Here is a 13,490-nt window from a genome sequence, read left to right on the forward strand (position 1 = left end):
AAGGAAATCTCCCAAAATGAAGAGATGTCTAAGCCTGAAACACAACCTGGTGCTGCTCGTAGCCCCTGACAGCAGAAAAAGAGAGTCCTTTCTCATCCCTGAGGAAGATAAAAAAAATCTGCTATACACTGAACAGAGGCTTTGAGTAGAGAGAAACCCCATCGAAGACACCAATCACAGTAGACCGCCCATTTTCCCTGGTGAACTGAAGAGGGTTTTCTGAGGTAACTGGACATATGACCGCTGCCTCCTGAGAAAATCCTCTCGTTTGGAGGAGATACTTGATAGTCTTCATCCGTGAAGAGACAAGGATTCTACTGACTGGTGAAATCTTTTGTTGTGAGGTTGACAAAGAGTTATTGCCAAGGAGGAATCTCTCTTTGAACCTCTGCCAGAAGAGACAGAAGGTCCAGGAACCACTCTGCTTGAGGCCACAGAGGAGCTACCAAGGTCATCCTGAGATTTTGAGAGCTTATTGCCCTATTCAGAACTTGACGGATCAGGCAAAACGGAGGGAAGGCATACACATCAAGGTCCTAAAGATGTTGGAGGGTGTCCTCTGCTAGACCAAGAGGATCCGGGACCACTGAACAGTAAACCTCCAGGATTTGGTTCTGATGACTCAGTCTATCAGCTACCACATTCCTCTTGCCCAGAATGTACCTGGCAGAGAGCTCTACTCAGTTGTTGATTGTGTCTCCATCTTGAACCTTGTTTTCCTGATAAAATGATTCAAGGTGGAAAGATCAATCACTGGTCTCCAATCGCCTGTTGCTTTGGGTACCAGGAAAACCAGACTGTAAAACCCCGGAGAAGGATGCTTTACTACTTCTATCACACCCTTGTTCTGCATTTTCAATGCTTCCCCCTGAAGAGCCACGAACTTCTGAGAGTCGTGGGCACGTGAAGAAGATGGTTTGGCAGTACAGTGGTCCCCAGGTATTTGCGGGGGATGCGTACCAGATCCCGCCCCCATGAATAATTAGAACCCGTGAATAGTTGGAACCCCTATAAAAATGCTGAAAACAGCTTAGTTTGTTAGTTAAAACTCAAGAAAAACCCACTAAAAATTTTGATACTTGGTTTTTTAATAGTTTTATCACAAAAAGTGCATTTTATGATGAAATTGATAAAAAAAACAGGAATTTGTGGATATTTCTCATAGAAAAATACAGTGAATATGCAAATTTTCTGCGAATAATGCAGGGAAACATTCCCAAGAGAAATCCACGACTGTGTGAGTCTGCGAATCCGGAGAATTCGAATACGGGGGGGTCCACTGTATCCTCCTCCTCCTTCCATAAAACTGCTGATGAAGCTTCCCCAAGAAGTCCAACATTCTGGACAGTATTAGTTGGCGTGTAAGGTCTAAAACCAGAAGACACTGAAACCGAAGGTTCTCGTAACTCATCTCGCAGCACTTGTACACGATCCAGACTCGAATAGCGTACTGGCTCGTGAGAAGCACCCCGTACATGATCACATAAAGGATCATGTACACGTACGACCTTGAGATGCCAACCGAGCACAGAGAGCTACCTGAAGGAGATGGATTCCTAAGGCTAAGGTTGTCCACGGGCCAATGAAGCTTCACGTCTTTGACCCTCAGTTCCAGTCTTTCCGAGCAAAGAATCCTTAGATGAAGCTTGAGCAACCTTCACATCTGCAGCCTTCGATCTTTTAATCAGCACTTTATCGTCCTTGCACCAACGAACTGGTTCAGGAACAGATGAACAGGGATCACCACTGACCTTGTCAACACGTACTTGTAAGGATGATTCACATTCGCGAATGGAAGATGATATAACACTTAATGCTCTCAACTTTCACACTGTCATGAGGGAGAGACACGGCTGTGAAGGGAAGACGAACATACATTACTCTCATGACGTACTGGTGATACACAGTCATGCATTGAAGAGGAGGATGCCTTCTTTCCACTATCTCCACTGCCAACCTCATGAACACAAAAATGTGAGAGGAAGAAACACAACCTTGTGGAGCATGAAGAGAAACATTTCTCTTGCTTGCACGAACATGATGGGAAGAAGGCAATGCACTCAATTCACTTGAAGACAATGAAACCACAAAGTCCTTGATCCTTCAACGTTTGACACGACGATGAGGGGGAGATGGCATAGGAACAGGAGAAGGAGAGAAACTCCTCTCTCTAAGCAGTCACTTATTAGCAGGAGTAAGAGAAGGGACCCTCTGTTTATGACTCTTCTTTTTTGTAGACACAGCAGAAATCCTCTCTCACAAAATAGAGTCCAGTCTCTTGTGGACCACTTGAACTAAAGCCTCGGACGGCTCAGCGAGAGAAAACAACAACGTCATATTGGGAAGAGGTGATGTCACAGCTAAAGGATGAGCGGCCACTGCATCTGATGTCAGAAGCTGAGAGGACTCTGGAAGTGACGTCACGACACCTCTAAGACCGGAGCTGGTTGATGGCCTCACTGGCAGAGTGATAAGATGCCACCCAGGGAGCGTCGATGATAACGATGGGGCTCCGCAAGATGGCAGTAAGTGAGATCCAATGTAGAAGAGTCCAGGGTGAGGGGTACGAGCCTCCAAGAAATGCGACAGCAGTCCATCCAAGGAAGGTGATACTCGTAGCCCCAGCGACGGCCAAACAGCCGCCATCTTGGATGACTCTGAATCTGAAAATAAGGCAAAAGATGGCGTAACCTCCTCCCTCTCGGGTATAAAGTGAGAACCCAGGGAGAGAGGGCTACATTAAACATAACATCTTCCTGGGGAACTCCCGATACTTCCATCAGTGAATCAATGGAAGAAAAGGAAGGAGACAGAGGCACATTCTTCTTAGTCACAGATGGGGTGATCATGGGAGAGGGAGAAGCCGAATCATCCATCTGAGGAGAAGAAAAACCCTCCCAAGAAGGAAGAGTCGAAACTCTACGATGTTCCCTCCTCCTATAAAACACTCTCCACGGTGACTTGGGCTACGAACGACATTCTGGACAACAATTAGCAATCGTGTAATAATTAGCATGGCACCTACTGCATATCGTATGTGGTTCTGTGACAACCGCAGCTAAAAACCTTGAGCAAGGAAAACCCCAAATGCCCGGGCACGTGTTGACGAGGCCATGGAGACTCGGTAGAATCCATAATGCAGAAACGCACGAAATAAAAGAAACACGGGCACAAATTAACCGGCTTGGAAGGAGAGCAAAGCGGTTAAGGAAAGACTGGATACGTCACGAGGTGGTGAGCGGTCTCTGACCAGCTATCACCTCGTATGTGCAGGAGTTATCAGATCTCACAGATTCCTTGCTTACAATCTATGACTGATTTTAACCGGTTACCAGCTAGCGCTTGGAAATATCCTGTTGTTAAGACCGAAGATTTGTTATGCATATGAACAAATATCTATTCAGAGTTTGCACTTGAAAGCTCTTACGTAGTGCTTTTTGAGTACCATATAAGGTCACATCATCAAGATTGTCCAGTTTGCCTACCAATTACCTAGGTTTTGCCCTTCTAAGTAATCAATTACTATACTTTCAACTCAGTCTCCAGAGCATCGCACAGAGCTCTTTTCACAAAAATGATCTTTGAATTTATAATGCTCTCACCTCCAAGCATTTCATACTACAGCAGTATATTCAAATGCCCCAAAAATTCAATTACATACTCAAAAACTTAAATCAAGATTCAAGAGATCTCATGAAATCTTATGTTATACAGTATTACCAAGTGGCTTTTCTCTGCTAATATAACAAAAAGACCATTTCAAGAGAACAGATATTACATCATATGAAATTTTTTTCTTACCAAATTTCATATTTAAAATAATCAAATTGCTTACAAGGTTTCATAAATGATTTGATACAAAATTTTCATCATTTATTTCTACTTCTCATGACAGTTATGTTGCTGAGAATTGCCCAAAATTATAGTCTTATTGCCTCTTTTTGAATTTTTATAATTTAAATAATTAAATGTAGTCTTTAGCAATAAATAAATCATTCATTTTTTGTCACATTTACAGATAACTCAATTCCACTTCATGGTAATTTAAATATTTCATGACTTCACTAATGACGAGAAAGCTTAAAAATCCCCTACATATAAATCCTCCAATAGGGCATTTTCACACTAGAGATGTCAATTGAAATACAGTTACTACTTCAATACAAGTACTGTAACAGGATCACAACTTGTGCTGCAATACTGCATTCAAGGCACTGAGCATGATTAAACGTAAACATTACTATGGATTATTAGCAGAAACCCTTCAGTTTCCAGAAACACTGCTTCCCACAAGCAGTTTAACTACAAATTTTTCCTATTCTAGTTCCCTACTGTCCAGAATAGACCAGTCCTGGAGGTCAAATTTGAATTTGGTCTGGCTACGTTAACAACGAAACTTATTAGCATCAATATTTTACCACTGATTTTAGCTTCTGCATGGCTTTGTTTTAAGTCTAGCTTAATCATGCATCTCTTCTTTGCCAGCTATCTAAGCTTAGGTACCTTACTGTTACAGCTTGGACTTAGTTTTTCATTTTTTAATAAGCTTGTTAACATCCAGCTGGCCACTATGGACAAAAAAAAACCCTGCAAACTGGCCCCCCCCCTCCCCCACAGTGCAATATAACTCATTTACACCCTGTGGTCTGTTGGGAAAGGGTGACTTGGTGTTTGCTTTGTTGTAGCTTTAAAGTTCATAATAAAAATGTTGGTACAGGAAACTAACAAGGGCCCTGATCCATCACTCAGTGTACAAATGGATGCTTTGCTGCAAAGTCCAGTGCATCCCATATACTCATCCATGCTGCATAGTGCAGTGCTTATAACATACTGACATGACTAAAACAATCTTGTTTATTAAAAAGGCTACAGGCATATTTCTTTTTTTCTATTGAGAAAGGGAGGTCTCATGGCCTTATGGCAAATGTCCTGTTACCAAATTTAGCAAAAATTATAAAGGTCTCATGTTCTGAGGATGTCTCACATAAATATAGTTTATGACCCCACATGTTTGTTAGTGTGCATCTGTGAGAACACTGACAAAATATCTTCCAAAGCTAAAAAGGTTTCTGGGATATTTTTAAAGTCTCTTTCCAACAAGAAAAATACAAAAATGGTATAATGGCTCTTAAAATGGCATGCTGTGTATGTATGTTTGAAGTACACAAAATCATACTAATACAATTTTGCCACCCCTTTAAGCTTGCCAGTAAGCTAGTATGAAGAAACCACTTTTACAAGGTAAAACTTGCCAAAATGGCTTTATTCTATTTCTGGTTTTCTCTGTTACTATTTTAACATTACTATAGTACTTACATATTAGAAATAATGTATTCTGTCATTCTCTCATTTTCCCTACATTGGTTCCATTTGTTCTTTATGATTATTAAACTACAAATCTAATAAAGATATGCAGTAAATCTATAAAATTCTGAAATGTTCTACTATACTCAATGTCACAGGTAAAGATCTCTCCCTAAAAATATTTTTGTAATGGACCAAAAAACCAGGGGACTATCACACAGCATAATTCCAGTAATCAAGTAACTTATTTTTACAGCTATTATGCTTTTTGTAACCATAACCACTTTGTTCCATTCTTGGAATTACTGTAAAATTTACTTCAAATAGTGCCATGCTTGGTTAATTAAGCATTGGATGATGGTGAAGAACACCTTTAAGTTTTAAAAGGCTACTACCCTAGACACCCTCAGATGTAAGTCCAGCTAAGCCACTTTCCCTAAAGATTTTTTTATACTCTATTTAGACACCTATTATATTAGTAAGAACACCAGTCAAAATACAGATCTGAATATCATAGCTTTATAACCATTTTAATCAAGCTGGCTAATTTCTATCATTGTACCAAACTACAAATTAGGTCAATGTATTTGTTTGCTGCAAAACTTAAAAGTACCAACTAGAATCCTCACCTGTTGGCATTCTGTCTCTGATCAAAATACTCATAATCAGTGTCAGCATACAACTGGTTGTCTTCATCCTTGTTGCACTTTTTCCCACAGAAAAATCCAGTGATGAAACCTAGGATGAGAGCACCAATAGTAGCTGATGCAACTGCTATGGCTAGCGTTTCAGCTGTGAAGTGCAATGGGATGCTTTGACTGCTTGGCATCTTGGAGTCTGGAAAGAGGAATCTTATTATTAGATTTAACAATACACAGCATTAGATGAGCAGATTAATGACAATCTATTACACTGCCAAGATTAAACTAAAAGGAAACAATTTCATCACCAAAACTTCCCCAATTATGCACAACTCAAGCTCGATAAAGCCCTTTTGCAATGGTCAGATTTACTGTATTCAAGTACCTGTACCCACATTTCAATTTCAATGCTGCATCAACAGAATGACAGAAAAACTACCAGCAAAATGCAAATTTAGTGCCTGTGTGTTAAAAAGTTAGTCTTATAAGACCAAAGAACCACCCTTCTAACTTCTGAGGGATTTGTTCTAAATTAAAATTGATAATTGGAGCAGTGCAATGTCAAAGGGTAAGAAAACTGAAGGGGATGGATAAAAAGTAAATGGCAGAAAGTAATGCAACTGGAGCCCAAAGGGATAATGCACAGAACCTTCAATTTCCTTAACATTGTATTAAACAAAGGACACTAGAAGCATATATTATCTTCATACTGGGACATGCTAAATTACTTACCATCAGCAGGATCATGCACAGGTGGTAGTGTTCCTCCAAGGTTATCTCCTTTTACTGATGCAGAGTGCTCAGGGGGCTTTGGTTTCTTTACTGGCTTGCCACAGTCACTGTGGATACCATCACTAATATTCTGAATCATTTCCTTTCCAAGGCCTACCATGCGGCACTTGTGAAGCATCTTATCCCATGCACAGTAAGGATCTTGAAGAGCCACACACTCACTGTAAGATTGAAATCTCAAGTTATTTTATGCCAAATTTACTCAAACTTATTTGCTGCTAATAACTAATCCAAATATACCATACATCATAAAATAGAGAGCAAAAAGCAAAAATTGTGTCACCTGAAACAAAACTTTGGTACACTTCACGATTTAACAAATGTCCTATGATGAAACTAGAGCAGGATTTAAATTCCAACAAGATTAGTCATCTACTTAGCCCTTTCCATCTTGACTTAGAAACCTACACCTGGCATATACTGCAATGCTACTCCACACATGCAAATGTGATTTCCATTGGTAAAAAAAAAAATATGTACTGAATTTAAAGTATTGTATATCCAATAGTACATAGATTCACATTCTTATAAAAAAATTCAATTACAAAATACACAAAATTTTTTTTATATATTTTTTCTCAAGACATGTTTTGTAATTATCCAAAAATACAAATCAACATACCTGCACGAAGCAATTTTGTCTGTGTAACAACGGCTAAGAGGTATAGAGTGAATCCTTGATCGAGAGGTTACAAGAAGACGTGATGGTTTTCCTCTTGGTCTTATTACTTGCAAAGACATTATGGCAACGGTTGGTGGAAAAACTGTTATTTCTTCAATAATAAAAGGTTCGACTTCTTGGTAAGAGTCTGCAGACTTTGTATTAACTGCCTTGATGACTTTCCCATCATCTTGAATGCAAAATATCAATTAGTCACTAAACCTACAGAAAGAGTCCATATAACACGATTGCAATATATCTTAGCGGAATTTTTGTCATGTAGAACTCTTCAACTTATAAAGCTAAGTGAGATACGTACTGCAATATTTTAAAAATAAAATTCTTAAAAGAATATTGCACTTAAGACTGTGATGTGCACGTAAGTAGCAGAAATAAAATAAATTTATATTGCAAGTATTACCACATACACTGTTGGTACACAGTATGCCACTGAAAATATATCATACCACTTTTATAAATTTAGTAAAGTTTATAATGTCACATTACTACAGATATAACTTTTTCCAAACTATCAAGGCTTTGAAAACATTGCGTCAGTAACAATAGCATTGAAAGGCTCATAAATGCTGAGGTTTTACTTTTTCTTATTGTAATGAATAACTACTATGTCTAGCAGAACTATACTATACAATTTTAATAGGCTGCAAAGAAAATGATAAACTATTACACACCTGTACCAATGAAGAGCACATCGTAAGCTTTGCTGTCTGGTGTCCGAACCTGAGGGTCTACTGCTATAGATGTGAACCGTCCACTGTAGCTGTAAAATTGATATTTGCCATGATTTACCATAATTAGTCTAGTGTGACAATATAAAACTAAATCACTATTATTGTAACTAACCAATCATTCTTTTCAACTGACAAAAATAAAAACAATGTTTTCTTTTACAGAATGCACTAAAAACCTTTGTTTCTGGCATACCTTTAATCATTACTTTAACCTGAAAATGCAGTGGATAAACCACTTCATACCAATAGCAATTACTGTACGTGGTTATAAAAATCAGCATTCCTCTGGACTTACTGAAAGCTTGTGCTAATCAGAATTGGTCTCCCAAAGAAAGCAGGTACTGCTTCATCCATCAGGGAATGAGCCTTTATGAAATTCAGAGTAACATCTGGTAAAGTGCTGGAATCCTTCACACACTGACCAGGTCTTGGTTCAGGTACCTGAAAATGGCATAACAATGAAGCCTTTTAAGATGCAAATGACCAAACACTAATCTTAAAAGTTCCCCAAATGTGCACTAAGTATACCTTCAAAAGCAAATGTGGCTATAAATTGTATTGTTTCTTTCTGTCAAATTAATACTTTTAGAAGCTCAAGACAAAATTTAACTTCTTATATTCACATCTGTTATTGTATTCAACATACTATATCTGGAAACAAGTTACTTTTGTTCTTCTGTCCTCTTTGCAAATATTTTTTCTGTCAAGCATGTGAATATGACATTTTTATAATAAAATTAGGTTTTCTATATCCAAAAAAGCATTATTTCTTAATTATTCTCATTTTAATCTTGCAATAAAAACTTCCTTACTAAACTGATTGAACTTTTTAGAGGCAAGTTAGTGATCTCCTGACCATATCTTGAAATTAAGTTTTCCTGACAATATTACTTCTGTTGCTTGTTTGTTTGTTTGTAAGGTGTTTTTATGTTGCATGGAACCAGTGGTTATTCAGCAACAGGACCAACAGCTTTACGTGACTTCCGAACCACGTCGAGAGTGAACTTCTATCACCAGAAATACACATCTCTGACCTCTCAATGGAATGCCCGAGAATCAAACTCATGGCCACCAAGGTGGCAGGCCAACACTATACCGACCACGCCACTAAGGTGCTATGTCTGTTGCTGTTTAAACTTAAGTCAATACGTATCAACATACTAAATGTAGACAACCCAGTGCAAAAACCTACTATAATTGATAATATGTATTGCAATTTCACAAAATACTTACAGCTGTTCCCTGAACAGGCAGCCAATTGGAATTAACAGAAGCTTGCCCTTTGAATGGTCCTTCAAATGTATCCATGATGTCTTGGAAGGTGAAAGCACAAACTGCCGACCCTGGGATGGAATTGATAGGAGTGGTGAAGACACCATACAGCAATGTAGTAGCATGTCCTCCATATCGTCCCTCTACTGGTTCTGTTGTTGCCTCTGTGGATAGTAATACAATATTTAAGAAACAATTAACACTGTCAAAACACAAAAGTTTTATTGTTGTCTTTGCAATGAAAAACAAAAATTTTTGGCTGCCTATAAATTAAAAAAAAGATAATAAACATACCACTAACCCTTCCCCACACACACACATATGGACCAAAGGATTCTCTTGCTTTCAATAAATTTAAGTTAACTCCTGAGAACTGTGGCACCACCAATACCATAATAGAAAATGTGTAATACAGTATATATACCACAAACTACGTACTAAAACTATTGTAAACATATAACAAAGACTGCTGAATTTTGTTTCATTTTCAATGAATTTAGGCTACTTCTTGAAAACTGAGTACGTATTGCTAACTTTGTATAATTTTCACTATACAACTTCCACAGAATCAAAATGGAGTATGTGATAAATTTGATTAACAAACTTCATACAGTGTACTTTTCCAAGATCTTATTGAGAATTACATAGAATTAGCATAAAAAAGGAAGAGTGATCTAAATAGAACACTACAATGCAATAAATCTTTTGTAACAGCTATGTTAGAAGCATTAAGTACTGGATTTTGCTTAACATACAGATTAAGAGAAATTGTACCTTGTGTGACTTTTCTTACAAGTTGGACTTAAAATTCTAGTATATATATATATATATATATATATATCTATATATATATATATATATATATATATATATATATATATCTATATATATATATATATATATATATATATATATAAATAAAAGGTTGAATGATGGTAAAAACTTTATTAGCAACTGTCAAACAAACATAGTACCTACCTAGAGGTAAATTCTGGAGACCCAACTTTTCCTTATTATTATTTCCAAATAATACAACCAAACCAATGAATTAAAATTCTTACATTCAACATGCCCATTCAATGGGCCCTATAATATCCTGTAATTAAGCTTAGATTTATTTCTTGAAAAAAAAGCTCTTAAAAGACCTTGAATGACAGGATGAATTTCAAATCATGAAGATTCAGACGAAATTTCCTTCGCTTATTTTCAAAATAGTTGATACGTACTCGCCATTGGCTGAAGTCTGGTCATTCACATTAAATGTGTTTAACTGTCAGCCATTGACTAATGACAATGCTAGAGGTTAAATCACAACTGGACTAACATTAACAAGTATGGTCAGTTATGGATTTTTCTTTTTTATCAGTTCAAATCAAGAGTAAATCATACTCTTCTTGGCAATTACTAAGGGATTCAGAGCTGTTGGAACGCTGTTTTTTGGCAATAACTTTTTATCAAAGCATTGGATAAAAGTGAAATTCAGCAAGTGTATATTTTATAACCCTACCTAATTTTTGTAATTATCATTTTGTACCCAAGTTTAATAGTGCTGGTACTTAGAGTAAAAGTGAGCTTCCCATGTCAGTCATCAAAATAGCAGTTAAGGGTTGTTTATGAATGCAATACAGGCAGTCCCTGGTTATCGGTGAAGAGCTGACGAGAGATCCCACTGCCTACACGGAACAAGGCAACCTCTTAGAAATCCTGCTGGAAGATTTTGTAGGGGAGGAGAAGCATCCTTCCTCTTCTTAGCCAGAGGAGGCCAGTCCAAATTCCAGGGCCTCTACGAGCTTCAGAAAGGGAAGGGAAGGACAATGGGGGAGACATTCTTCCACAGGATTTCTTCTACAGGATGAAACACAGCCATCATCAGAAGTAGAGTCAGCAACCAAAGGGCAGCTGACCAGATGCTGTCCAATGACAAAACTCCAGGAAAACAGCAGCAATTTAATGATTTTCATTAGGGGAATTGTACACACACTCGTGGGCCACTATCAAAGCATGCTTACGAGACACGGGTTCAATCTCAAGGATTAAGATAACCAACGCAAAGAGATATCCAACCATCTACCTGCAGCTGTAATCTACTATTGCTCACCATTAGCCTGCAGAAAAAGAAATGGGTAGTTTATAGTTTACTGGGTCCAACCGCACAACAACCAAATCCCTTTCCATAATAAATGTGGCTCGACCTTGATCCGACCTCATGACCCTCTTGGTTAGGATAGTACATCGTCGATAACTAGAGGTTAAAAGTAATATTTCATCCCCTGTAACCTGTGGCAAGCATGCGCAGCACAAAAATTCCCACTTGGCAGAACAAACTTAGTACTTGCCAAAAATGCTTCAAAAGGTGGATAAGGCGCAAAGCGCCGTTCCGCCACGCCGAAACTGCAAAAAAAATTACCTCTAATTATTATTATTTTGTCTCATCACCATTTTCGTTGTGTATCCCTCTGCCTATTTTCTTGCCAGAGCCTATCGCCATCTAGTGGTAGGTTATGACTAGAAAATTGGTTGAAGATAGGGTGGGCCTGGTAAACTGTAGCTGCTCCAAAGAAAATGTGATAAAAAAAGGCAACTGCGCAACAACCAAATCCCTCCGCATAGGTAAGCAGTTCGACCTCGACCCGACCCCGGTACGATTCTCTTAGTTAGGATAATACATTGATAATAACAAGAGATTAGGAGTAAAATTGCGTGCACAGTGCAAAAATTCCCACTTGCCAGAACATTCGTGCTTGCCAAGAATCTTTCAAAATGTGGATAAGGCACAAAGCGCCGTTCTGTCACACCAAAACAGAAATCATGAATGTTCAAAAAATGACCACTTAATTTTTTTTTTATTAGTTTTAGTCTTATTGCCATTTTTGTTGTGTACCCCTCCGCCAATTTTCTTGTTAGAGCTTACTGCCATCTAGCGGTAGGTTATCATGAGAAAATTGGTTGAAGATAGGGTTGTCCCAGTAAACTGTAGCAGCTCCCCCAAAACATTAACACCACACACACAACCAACCACCCCCCACCCTTCCTTTGCCCGACAAGCAAGAGAAGCGAAAAAAAAGGGTGCAAACCTGTGAAGTTCCTCCCAATAAATTCTCTGAAAGCATAAATGTCAAATTCAATAACAAATAAATATACTATCACACCCTTACTATTAAAGGGTGAGACTAAGTTTTAAGGATGTAAATACACCCTTGCAACCAACCCCTAAAGGCAAGAAGGGGAAAGGCGCCTATAGTAGATTCACATCACCAGTGCATTTGATGTCTAGGCCATCCCTTACGATGTTCCCGATTGGCTGTTGATAAGCCAATGACAGGGTGGAAACCCTCAGTCTCTCTCGATAGTTCACATAAGTTGGATGTATGTTCCACGTCTCCTGAGGGATACGTCTTAAGGAGAGGTGAAACATAAATCCTATGTGAACTCTATCGAGAGACAGAGTTTCCATCCCTGTGATTGGCTTATCATCAGCCAATCAGGAGCGTCGTAAGGGACTGGCCTAAATGTCAATTGCAAGGTTGATGTGAATCTACTATAGCAAGGCTTATCACGATATGTGGGTGTGTATATTAATACCAAACACAGTATATTCAAAACATATTGAAAACAATTAAGGAAGATCCCACCGGACAATCGTGAGTAAAGGTTAGTAAGCAAGAGCTCACAAACATAGGAGCTATTCATCGGAACATTGCCGAAGCCGCCGAAACCAAACTGGGCCTGTTTGTTATCCATCGGATTCCATCCGGGCAGGGAAGTCTCCCTGCCTACCCGGACGGTACTTGCTACCTATCCATCTTCGTCAAGAATTTTAATGGCCGTGTTGCCGCTCCGCCATAAGTAATTCATGTAGTAGTAAAGGTCCAAGGGTTTGTGTATTGTGAAATATATATATTATATATATATATATATATATATATATATATATATATATATATATATATATATATATATATATATATATATATATATATATATATATATATATATATATATATATATATACATATACACACACACACACACACATATATATATATTATATATATATATATATATATA

At 38.0% G+C, this 13,490-nt stretch overlaps 1 protein-coding gene across 2 annotated transcripts in view; it reads right to left on the reverse strand.

Moving 5' to 3' along the window:
- LOC135217782 (semaphorin-1A-like) overlaps window positions 1-13,490 on the reverse strand; it is a 49,849-nt gene that overhangs the window by 16,141 nt on the left and 20,218 nt on the right. For both annotated transcript variants that reach the window (XM_064253808.1, XM_064253809.1), the window contains exons 6-11: window positions 9,384-9,586; window positions 8,446-8,591; window positions 8,091-8,179; window positions 7,360-7,588; window positions 6,678-6,898; window positions 5,934-6,141 (exon numbers count right to left, since the gene is read on the reverse strand). In XM_064253808.1, coding sequence (XP_064109878.1) covers window positions 5,934-6,141; window positions 6,678-6,898; window positions 7,360-7,588; window positions 8,091-8,179; window positions 8,446-8,591; window positions 9,384-9,586 — 1,096 coding nt within the window. The remainder of the gene's footprint in view (window positions 1-5,933; window positions 6,142-6,677; window positions 6,899-7,359; window positions 7,589-8,090; window positions 8,180-8,445; window positions 8,592-9,383; window positions 9,587-13,490) is intronic.

This window comes from Macrobrachium nipponense, chromosome 7, assembly GCF_015104395.2.
Source record: "Macrobrachium nipponense isolate FS-2020 chromosome 7, ASM1510439v2, whole genome shotgun sequence".
NCBI lineage: Eukaryota > Metazoa > Arthropoda > Malacostraca > Decapoda > Palaemonidae > Macrobrachium > Macrobrachium nipponense.